The sequence below is a fragment of the Hyla sarda genome, chromosome 4, assembly GCF_029499605.1.
Source record: "Hyla sarda isolate aHylSar1 chromosome 4, aHylSar1.hap1, whole genome shotgun sequence".
In the NCBI taxonomy this organism is placed as follows: Eukaryota; Metazoa; Chordata; class Amphibia; order Anura; family Hylidae; genus Hyla; species Hyla sarda.
Window position 1 is genome coordinate 401,353,380 of NC_079192.1, and position 19,320 is coordinate 401,372,699.

Sequence of the window (19,320 nt, forward strand, 5' to 3'; positions counted from 1 at the left end):
GAAACTACAACTTCCAGAATCCCATGTTGGGAGTTGTAGTTTTCCAATATGTTTTCATGGGAGTCAATAAACATTTTGTGTAAGTTGGTCTTTAGTTATTTGACCATGTGACAAGGGGATAATACTATATTATTCCAGTTTAAAACCAGTGTCCTACCTAGCTGGACACGACATGCTGGGAGTTGTAGTTTTTCAAAGTGTTACAAATTCAGCTCTGCTACATCTTCTACCCAGCCCACTGCTAAAGCAAGTGATTAAAGGGGTACTCCGGTGGAATTTTTTTTATTTATTTATTTTTTTAAATCAACTGGTGCCAGAAAGTTAAAAAAAGATTTGTAAATTACTTCTATAAAAAAATCTTAATCCTTCCAGTACTTATTAGCTGCTGAATACTACAGAGGAAATTATTTTGTTTTTGGAACACAGAGCTCTCTGCTGACATCACCAGCACAGTGCTCTCTGCTGACATCTCTGTTCATTTTAGGAACTGTCCAGAGCAGGAGAAAATCCCCATAGCAAACATATGCTGCCCTGGACAGTTCCTAAAATGGACAGAGATGTCAGCAGAGAGCACTGTGCTCGTGATGTCAGCAGAGAGCTCTGTGTTCCAAAAAGAAAAGAATTTCCTCTGTAGTATTCAGCAGCTAATACGTAATGGAAGGATTAAGATTTTTTTTTTATAGAAGTCATTTACAAATCTGTTAAACTTTCTGGCATTAGTTGATTTAAAAAAAAAAAAAAAAAGTTTTCCACCGGAGTACCCCTTTAAAAGATTTGCCAGAATTCCCATACAAGTCTATGGGACTGCTAGCAATTCCGTAGCAACTTCCAGCATGCGCCTTTTGCTGTTAGGGCATGCTGGGAGTTGTAGTTTTGAAACTGTGTAGCTATATAGATACACATGGTATATAGCAGTGTTTCCCAACCAGTGTGGTTCCAGCTGTTTCAAGACTACAACTCCCCTCATGCACTGACCAGCTGTCCGGGCATGCTGGGAGTTGTAGTTTTGCATCAGGCAGGCAACTGTTTAGCATACAGACACACATGGTATATACCAGTGTTTCCCAACCAGTGTGGCTCCAGCTGTTGCACAATTACAACTCCCAGCTGTCCGGGCATGCTCGTAGTTGTAGTTTAGCATCAGCTGGAGGCACCCTGGTTGGGAAACACTGGTATATAAAAAATAAAATAAAATAAAAACAACAGATTTTGTTGCCTGAGATAATTCCCTACCCGGTCCCTGTTACTGCATTCTACTCAGGATGGTGGAATTGCCCTAATTGAAGAGAAACCCAACCTTCTATGAGCTACTGTTCCCTGTTATCAGCCATTTCAGGCTAGGGAAAGGCCGGACTGTAGTATTCTTCAATAGAATTACTGACAGGGGCTGTACCAAAATATCCCTGCCCCCGTGATCCCATCTGTATATGTTACATAGCTCCAGTTCTGAGAACCCTTAGTAACATAATGAAGGTATGAACGTGAGCGTATGTCTGATATCACTGCCATTTATCTCTATGCTGAAATGCAGGCTGTCTTGTCTCTCGGATACGACGTCAGATCATCAGCAGACGCTTCTCTTCATTCCTTCACAGTCGGCTTCTTCCTGCTCGGGGGCACAGGAGGAGGAGGAGGAGTTTTTCTAGGAGGCTGTAATGCCTAAAAAAACAACACGACATTCAGATCAGTCAAAGGAAACCATATGCCCGTAGGATCAAAACGAAGGGGTGGAAATTATTATTTTTTTAAATCAACTGGTGCCAGAAAGTTAAACAGATTTCTAAATGTCTTCTATTAAAAAAATCTTTACCCTTCCAGTACCTTTTAGCAGCTGTATGCTACAGAGGAAATGATTTTCTTTTGGAATTTCTTTTTTGTCTTGTCCACAGTGCTCTCTGCTGACACCTGATGCCCGTGTCAGGAACTGTCCAGAGCAGGAGAAAATCCCTATGCTACTCTGGACAGTCCCTGACACGGACACAGGTGTCAGCAGAGAGCACTGTGGGCAAGACAAAAAAGAAATTCAAAAAGAAAATAATTTCCTCTGTAGCATAAAAAGTGCTAAAAAGTACTGGAAGGGTAAAGATTTTTTTAAAGAAGACATTTAGAAATCTGTTTAACTTTCTGGCACCAGTTGATAAAATAAATAAATAAATAAAAAATACAATTTCCACCAGAGTTCCCCTCTAATAGATTTAATACGATGAGCAGAAAAAAAATACAAAACTAAATTTTCCATTCTTTGTACATATACATTATTTACACGTCATCTGATTGTTTACATGCATCTACCCGTTATTTCTATAAAAGTACAATTTTATAAAACATTTAACATTCAGGTTATTTGCCCACAAGGCCTTTTTTGCCAGTTTTCTTGGGCCCTAACACAGACCAAAAATTGAAATTTTATGGCTCAAAAAAATGCCTTTTCTCCCATTGAGATCTATTAAACTCTTTGGAAAAACATCCAGAACATATCCATTTTATGGGCACAACTGTGACACACAACTGTTACACCTGGACGCTTTTTTTAACCAATTTACGTGCCACAATACTGCGGTGCTTTACAGGAAAGGGGTGTCGTTTGTCGCAACACCTGCTCCTGACTAGTTTAGATTTCAGTCAGAGGCGCGCGGAGATGGTACAGATATAGGAGTGGTTACAGCCAAGAGCGCCGTGACTACATCAGCAAATAGGACTCACTGGGGACTACTTACTCCTGATTTACATATAAGTGGAAGACTTATTTTGACTCTCACTGCCGGCCCTAAAGACATCCGGATATGGTGAGTAAGCCAATTTTACTCTATTTCACATGTCGCCAATGGTTTATGATGACAGGTTCCCTTTAAATAGTACCGGTCACCAAATAAAACTTTTAATATAGTGTTCCTTGTGTAATTAGCAGACACTTTCCCATTCACTTGCTTTTCAAATTATCAACATAAATATGTTTAAAATGTAATATAAAAAATGGCCACTAGGTGGGTCTGTTCCGTTCCCTGCCACAATTAATACAGTGAGTTCGGTCTCCTCCTGGCCTGGCAGGAGTCCGAACTCAGGAAGTGTTTCTCTGCACGGCGCTTGATGGTCAGCTGCACAGAAAATGAAAGCTCCACAGATTCTCACAGAAAGCCACACAGACTGACAGCTGCAGGAGAGCCTCACTGATAGCAACACAGACTGAAACATGCACAGAGCCTGAGGTCTTCAATTCATCACAATGCTGCAACAATGTGAGGGCGGTAGTGGTCCCCCCAGCCGGCTTCAGTGATGTCATGCCTGCTGGGAAACGCCCACTTTTTGCACTATGTGAGCAAGAAGAAAGGTAAGAAACACAGCATTTTAAAGCTCTGAAATTGTTTTTAAGGGCAGGAGGGGTGTTAGGAGTAGTTAGGGAACATAGCCCGAGGTAGTTGAGAACAGTTTATTTGGTGACAGGTACTTTTTAAATGTGTCTGGTAGTAACTGTAAATGTGCCTGGTAGTAAGTAATTCACCTTAGCGGGTGGATGAGTTGGGGGTGGTGGCGGTGGTCTGCTCGGTGGAGGAATTCTCATTTTAGGAGTATTTTTCATTGTTCCGCCCTCTAGCTGCTTGCTGACCGGATGATGACTAGGCTGATGTCTGGATGAAGATCTCTGTTCTTCTGTCCTGTTACTGGACGGCAAACAGATCGGACTCTTCGGATACTGTAGAAAAACAGCACATTGTCCAATATTAGAAAACTGCATAGACATTATTGATACAAAAAAGAACACACGCAAAAAAAAAAAAAAGAAGTTTAGTGTGAACAGAAACTTAGGGTATGTTCAGACAAAGCAGATTTTGCTCAAAATCTGCTCTGGACAGTTCCTGACACGGACAGAGGTGTCAGTAGAGAGCACTGTCATACTGGAAAGAACTACACAACCTTCTCTGGAGCATACAGCAGCTGATAAGTACCGGAAGGATTAAGAATTTTATATAGAAGTAATTCACAAATCTATATAACTTTCTGGCACCAGTTGATTTAAAAAAAAATTTTTTCCCAGCGAAGTACCCCTTTAATTGCAATCCTATAGGAGTGAATGGGTTAAATCGTAATGTGACTTTCCCTATTCACCTCTATTGTGCAACAAAACAATTTTTTTTCCTCCAGAATATACCCCTTTTTTTTTAAATTCAGATATTTTTTATTAACATTTTGAAAACCGCACATGGCGTAACTGTAAATATCTATAAAACAAAGAGTGCAGCAGGCTAAACTCCTTCTGTAAGTCCCTGAAAGTCCTGACCACACCCTGAACAGCAAGTTGCCCCAAAGTCATCTCCTCTCCCAAAGAACAGCATCTACAAAAGAACAAAAATCAGGCAAGCCGGGGTTATGCCACAGGGGTGTGAATTTAATGCAACCCGTAATGCCTAGTAATTTACACGCGTGACCCCAAAGCTTGCACAGTAGTCAGGAGGTCTAGTAAAGGTGCCAATTTCCAGTATATACAGTGGCACATGTCCCCCATGTTTGGCCATGAACAACCTTCCTGTAGGGCCTAACATAGGAACAGTCGCCCAACCTCTAATTTGGTGTAATTGTGAGGCAAGAAAGTATAACCAAGGGTTCAGAAGGGCAAGGCCCCCCGAAGATTTCCCCCTCTGTAATGTCTCCAATCTAATCCTAGCTGATACTTCTCTTCCCCCCCCCCCCCCCCCCAGACCAAACTGCCTAAAAAGACGCTGTATTCTCTGGAAGTGGGTCATTGCAATCCATACTGAAGAGTTTTGCAAAATATAGAGTAATTGCCGCATCAGCACCATTTTAGCCAGTTTAGTCCGGCCAACCACCAAAGTCGGAAGCTTGCACCAAAATGCCACCTTTAGGGAGCTCTGATCCAAGAGAGGGGTTAGGTTGCGAAGAATAAAATCATGAAGAGAGGGAGTAATATAAATGCCTAAATACTTAAAGCCAGTAACCACTTGCAGTTGAGAGGCAGCTATCTGAGGGACGTCAGGCAGAGGATCCAGGAGCATAAGCACAGATTTATCCCAGTTAATCAATAGGCCAGAAAAAGAACCAAACTCAATTATGAGAGACATAGCAGGGGCCAGGGAGTGGGCCGTATCCCCTAAAAACAGTACCATGTCTGGGTACAGCACCACAGTCTCCTCAATAGACCCGTACCGGAAACCCGCCACTGCCGTAGAGCACCTGATAAGACATGCTAAGGGTTCAATAGTAAGGGCGAAGAGCAGAGCCGATTGGGGGCACCCGTCGCATGCACCTCAAATGGCAGCAACAAACAGACATTCACACGAAGGCGGACAACAGGACGCTGATATAGAAGTTTGACATAAGCAAGAAACCAAATTTCCAAAGCCCATAGAGCCCATTACTCGCCATAGATAGTTCCACTCAACGCTATCAAACGCCTTGGCAGCATCCAGTAAAAAAAATCAAACGAGCCCCCTCCCCCTCCTGAGCCATTTAAAAGTTAAGGTATAACCCTACGGCTATTGTCTACCGTAGACTTTCCTGGCATAAAGCCAGTCTGATCCCCGTGGACTAACGAGAGGACCACTCTAGACAATCTGTTAGCGAACACCAAAGCCAGCAGCTTTACATCTGCACATAATAGAGAAATAGGCCTATAAGAGCCCGAACTCAACGGGTCCTTACCAGGTTTAGGAATAAGTACTACAATGGCCCTCCAAAACTGCTGACTTGACTACCTGCTGCAGCTGCGACAAAAGAACCCCTGAAATGGTTTATAGACCTCACTTGGTAGACCATCCGGGCTCGGAGATTTCTCATTGACAGCATCCTTCAAAGCCTACTCCAGTTCCTCCAGAGAGATGGGCGAGTCCAGCAAGTCCCTCTGTTCTGGGGAAAGAAAGGGCAGGGATACTCCACCCACATAAGTCTCCAATTCCACCTCAGAGCAAGTAGTCTTGGATGAGTAAGCATCCCTATAAAAATCCAACATTACCTGTAAAATATCACCGTCCTCAGTGACCTCCCTCCCCCGATCATCCCTCAGGCAGCCGATGTACGTCATCCCTTGTTGAGCACGAGCAATAGAAGCCAATAGTTTACCCGTACCCTCACCACATTCAAAATATCTCTGTTTGGTAAAAAAAAAACGTTTGTGATCAGCAGCATCCTCTAAATATTTAGTATAGGCAGCATCCTCTAAATATTTAGTATAGGCACCCTGAGCCTGCAGCTAGGCATTCTTAGCCTCAAGGGGAAGGAGCCAAGACATATGTATTCTCAGCACCAACTACCGCCTGCCGCAACTTCTCACCCCTCTCTCTAGTAAACGATTTGTGTATACTAATGTCCCGTATAAACAAGCCCCGGAGGAATTCAGCCTCCACAGCAGGCGCTCTTAACCAGCATCCCAAAATTATTGTAACTTTAATGGGGGAATGATCAGAGAGACCTCTCGCTAAGTATTCAATCTCCCTCACGATACTTGCCATATCAACCTCCCCAACAGCCATGTCTATCCTGGACAGAGTTCCGTGCGTGGCAGAATAGCAGGAGAATTGTTGAGTGATAGGATTGCAATGACACCACAGATCTATTAAATCAACCTCACTTGAGCAAGTCCAGTAGGCCTAGAGGAGGGAGGGGCCTGCAGACCCCAAAACCGGTCAACTGAGGCATCCAAAACCTGATTAAAGTCCCCACATATGAGTAGAGGCGCCACCGGAAACCCATAAACTATAGAGAGAACCCAATGTACCACATCAGCAATATATTGAGTGGGGGGCGGGGGAATATAAAGGCCCACAAGAATGAGAAGTCGGTGAGACACTTCACACAACAGGCAGATAAACCGCCCATCTGAATCAACAATGGAAGAAACCAGTTTAAATGGGATGGACTTATGGACCAAAATACTAACTCCTCGAGCATGAGGGGAGAAAGTAGAATGGAAGAAATGACCGACCCAAGCTCTATGGAGGACCACAGTAGATTCAGCCGTTAAATGGGTCTCCGTAAGACAGAGTATAGCAGGGTGTACAGAATGTACAGGCCAGTGAGGGCATACAGCAAGAACGCAAACAGCCAACGAAACATAATCAAATGAGCAGTAAGCAGACTCCTGCAATTAAACAATATATAGTATATCCCACATGAACAGATGACATGAGTTCCCCATATAGAGACTACTACCCTCCCCCACAGAAAAACTAAATGTAGGAAACAATCAGTACCACCCATTACAAGCTACATTTTCCTCTACAAGAACAAAAAGAATAATGTCAATAATATAATTAAAATAATCCAGTCAACTGGGCCATAGAACAAAAGCATCAATTATCATGCAGTGTGTATGTTGGACTATAGGAACAGTTCAGTCCAGGGTAGGACCAGCCCCTACGAGCCCTTTGACGCAATTGCGATTCATGAGAGTCCAGCCAGCGGACAGCCGTATCAACCCCATCAAAGAAATGAGTGGTACCCATGGTGACCACCCGGAGTCTTGCGGCATACAGCCTAGAGTACTGGACATCCAAAGCACGCAGCCGCCTTTTTACGTCCATAAAAGAAGCATGTTTTTTCTGCACCTCCGCCGAGAAATGAGGAAAGAAAGAAATAACGTGGTCATCCACCATGAAAGGTAGTTTCTCCCTAACCAGATGTAGAATTAAGTCCCGATCTCAGTAGTGGAGAAGTTTAACTAGCATAGAGCGGGGTCGGCCCCCTGGTGGGAACGGTCTGGTAGGGACCCGATGAGTCCGCTTGATAGCGGGGTCAGATTATCAGCACCAAACACATTCTTGAGCCAGGTCTCCATATATTCCGTAGGATAGCGGCCTTCACACTGTTCAGGGTGAGTCCCAAAATATGCACATTGTTCCAGCGTAATCTATTTTCAAGGTCATCCGCTTTAGCTTTAAGCATATCAATATCCTGACCATATCTGGTAGAGTCCCGTACCAAAGGGAAAACTGCATCTTCCACATGGCTAATCCTTCCCTCCGCTGCAGAGGTGCAATCAGTCACGATGTACCGTTTCCACTTGAGCAGTTAGTTGAGAGAGAGTTATGTTACATCGCTGTATTTCAGCAAAAACAGTATCCAAAGTGGGTTCAGCAGAAGAACCAGATGAAGCGGATGCCACTGCAGCAGATAACACAGTCGGAGTGCTTGGTAGGGAGACATGAGAGTCTGAAATAGAATGTTGCAGGAAAGCATCATAGTCCTCCAAAGGGTCCGACAGGGCCCCAATATCAGCCATATGAAGAGGAGCAGCCCTGCAGTCAGGGGAATCAGGTGACGGGTTCCTCAAGGCGAACCGTTCCAATTTCGCCGCCACCTCCTGTTGCAACGCAATTTTATTCCTCAAGGTGGAGGACATGCCAGCCCTCTGCTGCGAGGAACCAGCACTCTCCTTGTTCTTTTTCCACTTGTTGGAGGCCATGTAATGTAATAGAAGAGGCCCACTGCACACTGGTCGAGATAGCACAGGCAGCACAGGAGAGATGCAGGCACACTTCTGAGAGGTTCACCAACCCAATGCAGCAAGCAAGAGGAGTATAAGGAGTAGATGACCAGGATGATAGGTCAAGGGCACCCTAGGGGGTATAGCAGCTCCCAATGGCAGGCAGTCCAGGAAAGGAGTAGCCCAGGGCTCCAGGGACAGGTACAGGCGGCTTCAGGCACCACAGGCAGCTATAGGAACAGCGCCCTATATATGTGTATAGGGCCCCTTATAATCAGGGACAAGAGTCCAGCAGTCAGGCACAGTCTTGGATTCCAGGCCAGTATAGGGTTAAAAAGGCACAAAGCAGCTCCTCAGCACACACACCAGTGGAGAAGAGTAGCATGTTCCCCCAGGGAATAGAGCAGCAGCCGCAGCACAGCACCAGTGTCCCCCTGTGCCACAAGATGGTGGCCAGCACCACTCTTATAGTGCTCACCCACCTGCACCTTCAGCACAGTCCCGCTAGACTAGAGGATGGACGGCACAATTGAGGACCCAGCAGCCAACCTCAGAGACACCACACTGCCAGAACAAGGCACCAGAGATCTGCGCGCCAGCGGAGGGGCCGCGGACCAGGTAGGAGACACCACCGCCATCACAGAGAGCCACCGCCCGGGCAGGAGAATCGCATGAGAGACTGGGGCTTCAGGGCCTACCCCACTCGGGGCTGCAGGCAGTCCACAGACACCTCCGGTCTAGGGACAGAGGGAGTGAAGGGAACCCTAAGGCACCAGGGTCCAGCAGCGGTGGGTAGTACCCCCAAAAAGTGCAGGATGGCAGGGATATCCAAGGATTTACTGACAGGATGGCAGAAGCACACTACAGGTACGTCTCCTTAGTCGGCCATTCAGACCACGCCCCAGAATATACCCCTTTAAGTGCGAAGTGGTATCATCACCTGTATTATTTCAGAATATTCTAAGAAAGAATTAATAAAGGTTTAGTCCTGAACATAAGATCCGCTCATCCAACAAACAAGCGCTTTCTTATCTGTCTGGCCCAGACAGATAAGAAAGCGCTTGTTTGTTGGATGAACATGTTTCGGTGCACCAGCACCGTCATCAGGAGGAACATGAGGCAAACAACTTCCAAAATGGCGACCGATGGTATTTATAACCTTAAGTGCTGTCATCATCAGTGAGTGCCTGCAATTTGACCTATCCCATATAATCATACATTATCTAAACAATAGCCCTTTTCAGGGATCCGGTGTCCACCAATCAGTTACCTCGTATGATGACCTGGCTGCATCTAAAACACTGACTCACCAATCCCCAAGTGCTATTCGTATCTCTCGTGAGGCTGACATCATCACTTACCGACTATTCATCATCAGGGATGCGCCGTCACAGCCATCCCGTCAGTGCAGCGCAGGCACGTGGACTTATAAAGATCTTTTCAGATCGCTCTGATTACTGAGTCTGCGTTAAGATTTAATACGCGCAGCCCTAGTAGTGACCACTTCGACTCATATTCACATGCAAAGCGCAAGTCATAGTAGTCACTAAATTCTTCTAATATTCCGATATATAGCGCAAGCGCCGCTACCTTACACTGCCAGGCAAGAAATAGGTGCTTAATAAATGCCAGATAATGAATATTGTATGTACAGTACACTCACTAATAATTAGGTCTTCACAGTAGGGATCGACCGATTATCGGTTTGGCCGATAATCGCAATTTTGGACATTATCGGTATCGGCAATTACCTTGCCGATATGCCGATAATGCCCCGCCCCCTGGCCAGAAACGACCATCGCCGCCGCTGCCCCATCGCCTCCCCCCATCCTCTGCCCACATACCGCCGCTGCTGCCCCATCGCCTCCCCCCATCCTCTGCCCACATACCGCCGCCGCTGCCCCATCGCCTCCCCCCCATCCCCGGTGTTATAATTTCCTGTTCCAGGGGGTCCACGATCCTTCTGGCTCCTGCACTATTGGTGTGCGCTGCGCTGCGTAATGACGAGTGATGTCCCCCAACGCGACGTCACCGTCAGTACGCACAGTGACAGCGCAGGACGCCAACGGAGCCAGAAGGATCGCGGACCCCTGGGAACAGATAATTATAACACCGGGGATGGGGGGAGGCAATGGGGCAGCGGCGGTATGTGGGCAGAGGATGGGGGGGAGGTGATGGGGCAGCGGCGATATGTGGCCAGAGGATGGGGGGAGGCAATGGGGCAGCGGCGGTATGTGGCCAGAGGATGGGGGGAGGCAATGGGGCAGCGGCGACAGTATGCGGGCAGAGGATGGGGGGGAGGCGATGGGGCAACTGTGTGGTTAGACTCAGGACAGGCAGGGGGAGAGAAGCGGGCAGCGGCGGTGGTCTCTGGCACCGCAAAAGCCGCTGCAGTTCATTGATTTAAAGCGCCCGCTTTAAATCATTGATCTGCAATGGCTTCTGCCCTGCCGGGGTTGGGGGTTAAAATAGCCAATAACTTATACCGGAATATCGGTCTAAGTTATCGGCTATCGGCCTGAAAGGCCACAGATTATCGGTCGATCCCTACTTCACAGTCATAGCAAGCAGGACAATACTGAAATAATAATTGCTAATGCCATTGTTACAACAAATTAGCCACTCAGATGAAGTAAAATAGTCACCAAGACAAAGCAATCAAGGAATATTATTATATTAAAAAAGAAATGACACATTATCCCAATTTCATATACAAAACATGATGTGTATTACTTAATGATTGTCACGATGCCGGCTGGCAGGTAGTGGATCCTCTGTGCCAGAGAGGGATTGGCGTGGACCGTGCTAGAGGATCGGTTCTAAGTCACTACTGGTTTTCACCAGAGCCCGCCGCAAAGCGGGATGGTCTTGCTGCGGCGGTAGTGACCAGGTCGTATCCCCTAGCAACGGCTCAACCTCTCTGGCTGCTGAAGATAGGCGCGGTACAAGGGAGTAGACAGAAGCAAGGTCGGACGTAGCAGAAGGTCGGGGCAGGCAGCAAGGATCGTAGTCAGGGGCAACGGCAGGAGGTCTGGAACACAGGCTAGGAACACACAAGGAAACGCTTTCACTGGCACTAAGGCAACAAGATCCGGCGAGGGAGTGAAGGGGAAGTGAGGTGATATAGGGAAGTGCACAGGTGTAAACACTAATTGGAACCACTGCGCCAATCAGCGGCGCAGTGGCCCTTTAAATCGCAAAGACCCGGCGCGCGCGCGCCCTAGGGAGCGGGGCCGCGCGCGCCGGGATAGAACTGACGGAGAGCGAGTCAGGTACGGGAGCCGGGGTGCGCATCGCGAGCGGGCGCTACCCGCATCGCGAATCGCATCCCGGCCAGAGGCGGTATCGCAGCGCCCCGGGTCCGTGGAACCGACCGGAGCGCTGCAGTGAGAGGAGTGTAGCGAGCGCTCCGGGGAGGAGCGGGGACCCGGAGCGCTCGGCGTAACAGTACCCCCCCCCTTGGGTCTCCCCCTCTTCTTGGAGCCTGAGAACCTGAGGACCAGACTTTTGTCCAGGATATTGTCCTCAGGTTCCCAGGACCTCTCTTCAGGACCACAACCCTCCCAATCCACTAAAAAGAAGGTTTTCCCTCTGACCTTTTTAGATGCTAAAATTTCCTTGACGGAGAAGATGTCCGAGGAGCCGGAGACAGGAGTGGGGGGAACAGATTTGGGAGAGAAACGGTTAATGATAAGTGGTTTAAGAAGAGAAACATGAAAGGCATTAGGAATACGAAGAGAAGGAGGAAGAAGAAGTTTGTAAGAGACAGGATTAATCTGGCGCAAAATCTTGAAAGGACCAAGATAGCGTGGTCCCAACTTATAGCTAGGGACACGGAAGCGGACATATTTGGCGGAGAGCCATACCTTGTCTCCAGGGGAAAAAATGGGAGGAGCTCTTCTTTTCTTATCCGCGAATCTCTTCATGCGTGAAGAAGCCTGTAAGAGAGAATTTTGGGTCTCTCTCCATATGATGGAAAGATCACGAGAAATTTCATCCACAGCGGGCAGACCAGAGGGCAAGGGGGTAGGGAGGGGGGGAAGAGGGTGACGGCCGTACACCACGAAAAACGGGGATTTGGAGGAAGATTCAGAGATTCTGAAATTATACGAGAATTCGGCCCAAGGTAGAAGATCTGCCCAGTCATCCTGGCGGGAGGAAACAAAATGTCGTAAATAGTCACCCAAGATCTGGTTAATTCTTTCTACTTGTCCATTGGATTGAGGATGGTATGCAGAAGAAAAATTTAATTTAATCTTGAGTTGTTTACAGAGAGCCCTCCAGAATTTAGACACAAATTGGACGCCTCTATCCGAGACGATCTGCGTAGGCAACCCGTGAAGACGAAAAATGTGTACAAAAAATTGTTTAGCCAACTGAGGCGCTGAAGGAAGACCAGGAAGAGGGATGAAATGTGCCATTTTGGAGAATCGATCAACGACCACCCAAATAACAGTGTTGCCATGGGATGGGGGTAAGTCAGTAATAAAATCCATACCAATCAGAGACCAAGGTTGTTCGGGAACAGGCAGAGGAAGAAGAAAACCAGCGGGCTTCTGGCGAGGAGTCTTATCCCGGGCACAGATAGTGCAGGCTCGCACAAAGTCCACCACATCAGTCTCTAGAGTCGGCCACCAATAGAAGCGAGAGATGAGTTGCACAGATTTCTTGATGCCCGCATGACCTGCGAGATGGGAGGAGTGACCCCATTTGAGGATTCCGAGGCGTTGGCGTGGAGAAACAAAGGTCTTTCCTGGAGGAGTTTGCCTGATGGAGGCTGGAGAAGTGGAAATCAGGCAGTCAGGAGGAATGATGTGTTGAGGAGGGAGTTCAATTTCAGAAGCATCTGAGGAACGAGAGAGAGCATCGGCCCTAATGTTCTTATCAGCAGGCCGAAAGTGAATTTCAAAATTAAATCGGGCAAAGAACAGAGACCACCTGGCCTGACGAGGATTCAGCCGTTGGGCAGACTCGAGGTATGAGAGGTTCTTGTGATCGGTGTAAATAATAACTGGAAATCTTGATCCCTCCAGCAGATGCCTCCATTCCTCAAGTGCTAATTTAATGGCTAGAAGCTCTCGATCCCCGATGGAGTAGTTCCTCTCCGCCGGAGAGAAGGTCCTAGAAAAAAAACCACAAGTAACAGCATGCCCGGAAGAGTTTTTTTGTAGAAGGACAGCTCCAGCTCCCACTGAGGAGGCATCAACCTCCAATAGGAATGGTTTAGATGGGTCAGGTCTGGAGAGCACGGGAGCCGAAGAGAAGGCAGACTTGAGTCGTTTAAAGGCGTCTTCCGCTTGAGGAGGCCAAGACTTGGGATCGGCATTTTTTTTGGTTAAAGCCACAATAGGAGCCACAATGGTAGAAAAATGTGGAATAAATTGCCTGTAATAATTGGCGAACCCCAAAAAACGTTGGATGGCACGGAGTCCGGAGGGGCGTGGCCAATCTAAGACGGCAGAGAGTTTATCTGGATCCATTTGTAGTCCCTGGCCAGAGACCAAGTATCCTAGAAAAGGAAGAGATTGGCATTCAAACAGACATTTCTCAATTTTAGCATAGAGTTGATTGTCACGAAGTCTCTGAAGAACCATACGGACATGCTGGCGGTGTTCTTCTAGATTGGCCGAAAAAATTAGGATATCATCAAGATATACAACAACACAGGAGTATAACAGATCACGAAAAATTTCATTAACAAAGTCTTGGAAGACAGCAGGGGCGTTGCACAGGCCAAAGGGCATGACCAGATACTCAAAGTGTCCATCTCTGGTGTTAAATGCTGTTTTCCACTCATCCCCCTCTCTGATGCGGATGAGGTTATAGGCGCCTCTTAAGTCCAATTTAGTAAAGATGTGGGCACCTTGGAGGCGATCAAAGAGTTCAGAGATGAGGGGTAAGGGGTAGCGGTTCTTAACCGTGATTTTATTAAGTCCGCGGTAGTCAATGCAAGGACGTAGAGAGCCATCTTTTTTGGACACAAAGAAAAATCCGGCTCCGGCAGGAGAGGAGGATTTACGGATAAAGCCCTTTTTTAGATTCTCCTGGACGTATTCAGACATGGCAAGAGTCTCTGGGGCAGAGAGAGGATAAATTCTGCCCCGGGGTGGAGTAGTGCCCGGGAGGAGGTCGATAGGACAATCATAAGGCCTGTGAGGAGGTAGAGTCTCCGCTTGTTTTTTGCAGAAAACATCCGCGAAGTCCATATAGGCCTTAGGGAGACCGGTTACTGGAGGAAGCACAGAGTTACGGCAAGGGTTACTGGGAACCGGTTTTAGACAGTCCTTGGAACAAGAGGGCCCCCAACTCTTGATCTCCCCAGTGGACCAATCCAGGGTTGGGGAATGAAGTTGAAGCCAGGGAAGTCCAAGGAGAATTTCCGAGGTGCAATTGGGGAGGACCAAAAGTTCAATCCTCTCGTGATGAGATCCGATGCTCATTAGAAGGGGCTCCGTGCGGAAACGTATGGAACAGTCCAATCTTTCATTGTTTATACAATTGATGTAAAGGGGTCTGGTGAGACTGGTCACTGGGATGTTGAACCTGTTGACGAGAGAGGCCAAAATAAAATTTCCTGCAGATCCAGAGTCCAAGAAGGCCACAGAAGAGAAGGAGAAGGCAGAGGCAGACATCCGCACAGGCACAGTAAGACGTGGAGAAGCAGAGTGGACATCAAGGATTGTCTCACCTTTGTGCGGAGTCAGGGTACGTCTTTCCAGGCGGGGAGGGCGGATAGGACAATCCCTCAGGAAGTGTTCGGTACTAGCACAGTACATGCAGAGGTTCTCCATGCGGCGTCGTGTCCTCTCTTGAGATGTCAGGCGAGACCGGTCGACCTGCATAGCCTCCACGGCGGGAGGCACAGGAACAGAATGCAGGGAACCAGAGGAGAGAGGAGCCGAGGAGAAGAAACGCCTCGTGCGAACAGAGTCCATATCTTGGCGGAGCTCCTGACGCCTTTCGGAAAAACGCATGTCAATGCGAGTGGCTAGGTGAATAAGTTCATGAAGATTAGCAGGCATTTCTCGTGCGGCCAGAACATCTTTAATGTTGCTGGATAGGCCTTTTTTAAAGGTCGCGCAGAGGGCCTCATTGTTCCAGGATAACTCAGAAGCAAGAGTACGGAATTGTACGGCATACTCGCCAACGGAAGAATTACCCTGGACCAGGTTCAACAGGGCAGTCTCAGCAGAAGAGGCTCGGGCAGGTTCCTCAAAGACACTTCGAATCTCCGAGAAGAAGGAGTGTACAGAGGCAGTGACGGGGTCATTGCGGTCCCAGAGCGGTGTGGCCCAAGCCAGGGCTTTTCCAGACAGCAGGCTGACTACGAAAGCCACCTTAGACCTTTCAGTGGGGAACTGGTCCGACATCATCTCCAAGTGTAATGAACATTGGGAAAGGAAGCCACGGCAAAGCTTAGAGTCCCCATCAAATTTATCCGGCAAGGATAGTCGTAGTCCAGAAGCGGCCACTCGCTGCGGAGGAGGTACAGGAGCTGGCGGAGGAGATGGTTGCTGGAGCTGTGGTAGTAACTGTTGTAGCATAACAGTCAGTTGAGACAGCTGTTGGCCTTGTTGCGCAATCTGTTGTGACTGCTGGGCGACCACCGTGGTGAGGTCAGCGACAACTGGCAGAGGAACTTCAGCGGGATCCATGGCCGGATCTACTGTCACGATGCCGGCTGGCAGGTAGTGGATCCTCTGTGCCAGAGAGGGATTGGCGTGGACCGTGCTAGAGGATCGGTTCTAAGTCACTACTGGTTTTCACCAGAGCCCGCCGCAAAGCGGGATGGTCTTGCTGCGGCGGTAGTGACCAGGTCGTATCCCCTAGCAACGGCTCAACCTCTCTGGCTGCTGAAGATAGGCGCGGTACAAGGGAGTAGACAGAAGCAAGGTCGGACGTAGCAGAAGGTCGGGGCAGGCAGCAAGGATCGTAGTCAGGGGCAACGGCAGGAGGTCTGGAACACAGGCTAGGAACACACAAGGAAACGCTTTCACTGGCACTAAGGCAACAAGATCCGGCGAGGGAGTGAAGGGGAAGTGAGGTGATATAGGGAAGTGCACAGGTGTAAACACTAATTGGAACCACTGCGCCAATCAGCGGCGCAGTGGCCCTTTAAATCGCAAAGACCCGGCGCGCGCGCGCCCTAGGGAGCGGGGCCGCGCGCGCCGGGATAGAACTGACGGAGAGCGAGTCAGGTACGGGAGCCGGGGTGCGCATCGCGAGCGGGCGCTACCCGCATCGCGAATCGCATCCCGGCCAGAGGCGGTATCGCAGCGCCCCGGGTCCGTGGAACCGACCGGAGCGCTGCAGTGAGAGGAGTGTAGCGAGCGCTCCGGGGAGGAGCGGGGACCCGGAGCGCTCGGCGTAACAATGATTATACCTGGTAGGTTATTGTAATACTAGATGTTCTAATCCACTAAATATAGGAGATGTATTATTGTGGATATTATTCTCGTTACCCAACCCAGGTAACCAATGTCATAATCAATATCTCAGTATATATGAACTGAAGATACAATGACCTCTTATCATATTGTAAAAACAGGAACTCCAATATGGTGACGGGATTGATGCCTGATGAAGCAGTCTATCTGTGAAACGCGTTGCATCATGGGTGAATAAACCTCATTTCCTTTTACCTGGGTGTCTTGCGCTCTCAATCCCGTCACCATATTGGAGTTCCTGTTTTTGCTGTATTCTTTCGGACGTGGAGTAGCTGCAGATGCCTCACTATCTATGCCTTTATCCATTGTTGCGCTTGGCTGAGTGTAACCAGTTGCGGTAAGTGCTCTTTTACCTCAGATACTCTAGAGTATCCACTTTATACACCGAGGTAAGTGATGATGTCAGCCTCACGAGAGATACGAATAGCGCTTGGGGATTGGCGAGTCAGTGTTTTAGATGCAGACAGGTCATCATACGAGGTAACTGATTGGTGGACACCGGATCCCTGAAAAGGGCTATTGATTAGATAATGTATGATTATATGGGATAGGTCAAATTGCAGGCACTCACTGATGACGACAGCACTTAAGGTTATAAATACCATTGGTCGCCATTTTGGAGGTTGTTTGCCTCATGTTCCTCCTGATGATGGTGCACCGAAACATGTAGAGGGGGCAAAGTTTTGTTTTTAAAGGGGTGCTCCGCTGCTCAGCGTTTGGAACAAACTGTTCCCAACGCTGGAGTCGGCAGTTTGTGATGTCATAGCCCTGCCCCCTCATGACGTCATGCCCCACCCCCTCAATGCAAGTCTATGGGAGGGGGCGTGACGGCTGTCACGGCCCCCTCCCATAAACTTGCATTGAGAGGGCGTGGCATGACGTCATGAAGGGGCGGGGCTATGACATCACGAGCTCCCGACGCCGGCTCCAGTGTTTGGAACAGTTTGTACCCCTTTACCTTGTTGCCCCTGCGCTATTAAACCATACTGTACTGTAGACTCATTTGGTATAGACTATATACACTGAAAAGCGAAATATCCCAATATCTGTGAAAGCACAGTGACAATGTTACTTTTTAATATTCACACTGGTCACCATATATATATTTTTATTTTAATATAAACATACAATAGGGAAGGTCTAAGAAGGGGATTTAGTGCCCTGGGCTTTATGCCCTAGGGTTTTTGTGAATTGGCTCAGGATCTTACCATCTGGATCTGAGGTTTGGGTCTTGGCATAGAATCAAGTCTTGGTTTCTCCCCACTTTCACTTATAAAGTAAAAAAAATGGAAAAATATATTAATAAGGGAAATATGAATAACACACTTGCTGGTATTATAGTTTAGGGTTAATGCATATTTAAATTGGAACTGTCACTTAAAAAAAACCTTTGACATGCTGTAGAGCAGTGTTTACCAAACAGTGTGCCTCCAGCTGTTGCAAAACTATAACTCCCAGCATGCCCAGACGGCCATGTTCATTCTTTGGGCGGACGTCCATTCCGCCGACGGAGTACAGATGGGGCAATTCCACAGAGCAGCAGAATCCCATTGACAACAATGGGACTTTGCCGCAAGTGGAATTCAGCCAGTGGAATGTCCGCAGTGTGGACGGGCCCTAAGGGGGAGATTTATCAAAACATGTGCAGAGGAAAAATTGCCCAGTTGCCCATAGCAGATTTAACCTCTTAAGGACGCAGGGCGTACCTGTACGCCCTACGCCCGGTCTATAACGCGGGGTCACACCGTCATATCGGGTCGGTCCCAGCGGCTAATGAAAGCCGGGACCCTGGGCTAATAGCTATTAACCCTTTAGACGCGGCGTTCAAAGTTCTAAAGTAACAAAAATACACTCCCGGCAGCTCAGTCGGGCTGATCGGGACCATCGCGGTTAAATTGCAATGTCCCGATCAGCTAGAACGCGAGCAGAGGGTCCATTACCTGCCACCGGCACGTCCGATCGGAGATTGATTGCTCCAAGCCTGAAATCCAGGCTTGAGCAATCGCCTGCCGATAACACTGATCATTGCCGTGTTAATGCATGGCAGTGATCTGTGTAGAAGATCAGTGTGTGCAGTGTTATATCCACTAGAGGGGGCTATAACATTGCAAAAAAAAATATAAAAAAATTGTTAATAAAGATCATTTAACTCCTTCCCTAATAAAAGTAAGTATCACCACCCTTTTCCCATAAAAAAAAACAAAAAAAAAGTGTAAATAAAAATAAACATATGTGGTATCGCCACGTGCGGAAATGTCTGAACTATAAAAATATATTGTTAATTAAACCGCAAATTCAATGGAGTTCGTGCCCAAAAATTCCAAACTCCAAAATAGCGTATTTTTGGTCACTTTTTATATCATGAAAAAATGAATAAAAAGCGATCAAAAAGTCCGATCAATACAAAAACGGTACCGCTAAAAACTTCAGATCACAGCG

The 19,320-nt window shown here is 47.7% G+C and overlaps 1 protein-coding gene across 4 annotated transcripts in view; it reads right to left on the reverse strand.

Moving 5' to 3' along the window:
* Positions 1 to 733: 733 nt before the first annotated feature.
* ADAM19 (ADAM metallopeptidase domain 19) overlaps positions 734 to 19,320 on the reverse strand; it is a 123,330-nt gene continuing 104,743 nt past the window's right edge. For all 4 annotated transcript variants that reach the window (XM_056517351.1, XM_056517352.1, XM_056517353.1 and 1 more), the window contains 3 exons: positions 18,090 to 18,150; positions 3,500 to 3,691; positions 734 to 1,659 (listed from right to left, as the gene is read on the reverse strand). In XM_056517351.1, coding sequence (XP_056373326.1) covers positions 1,582 to 1,659; positions 3,500 to 3,691; positions 18,090 to 18,150 — 331 coding nt within the window. In that variant the 3' untranslated portion in view covers positions 734 to 1,581. The remainder of the gene's footprint in view (positions 1,660 to 3,499; positions 3,692 to 18,089; positions 18,151 to 19,320) is intronic.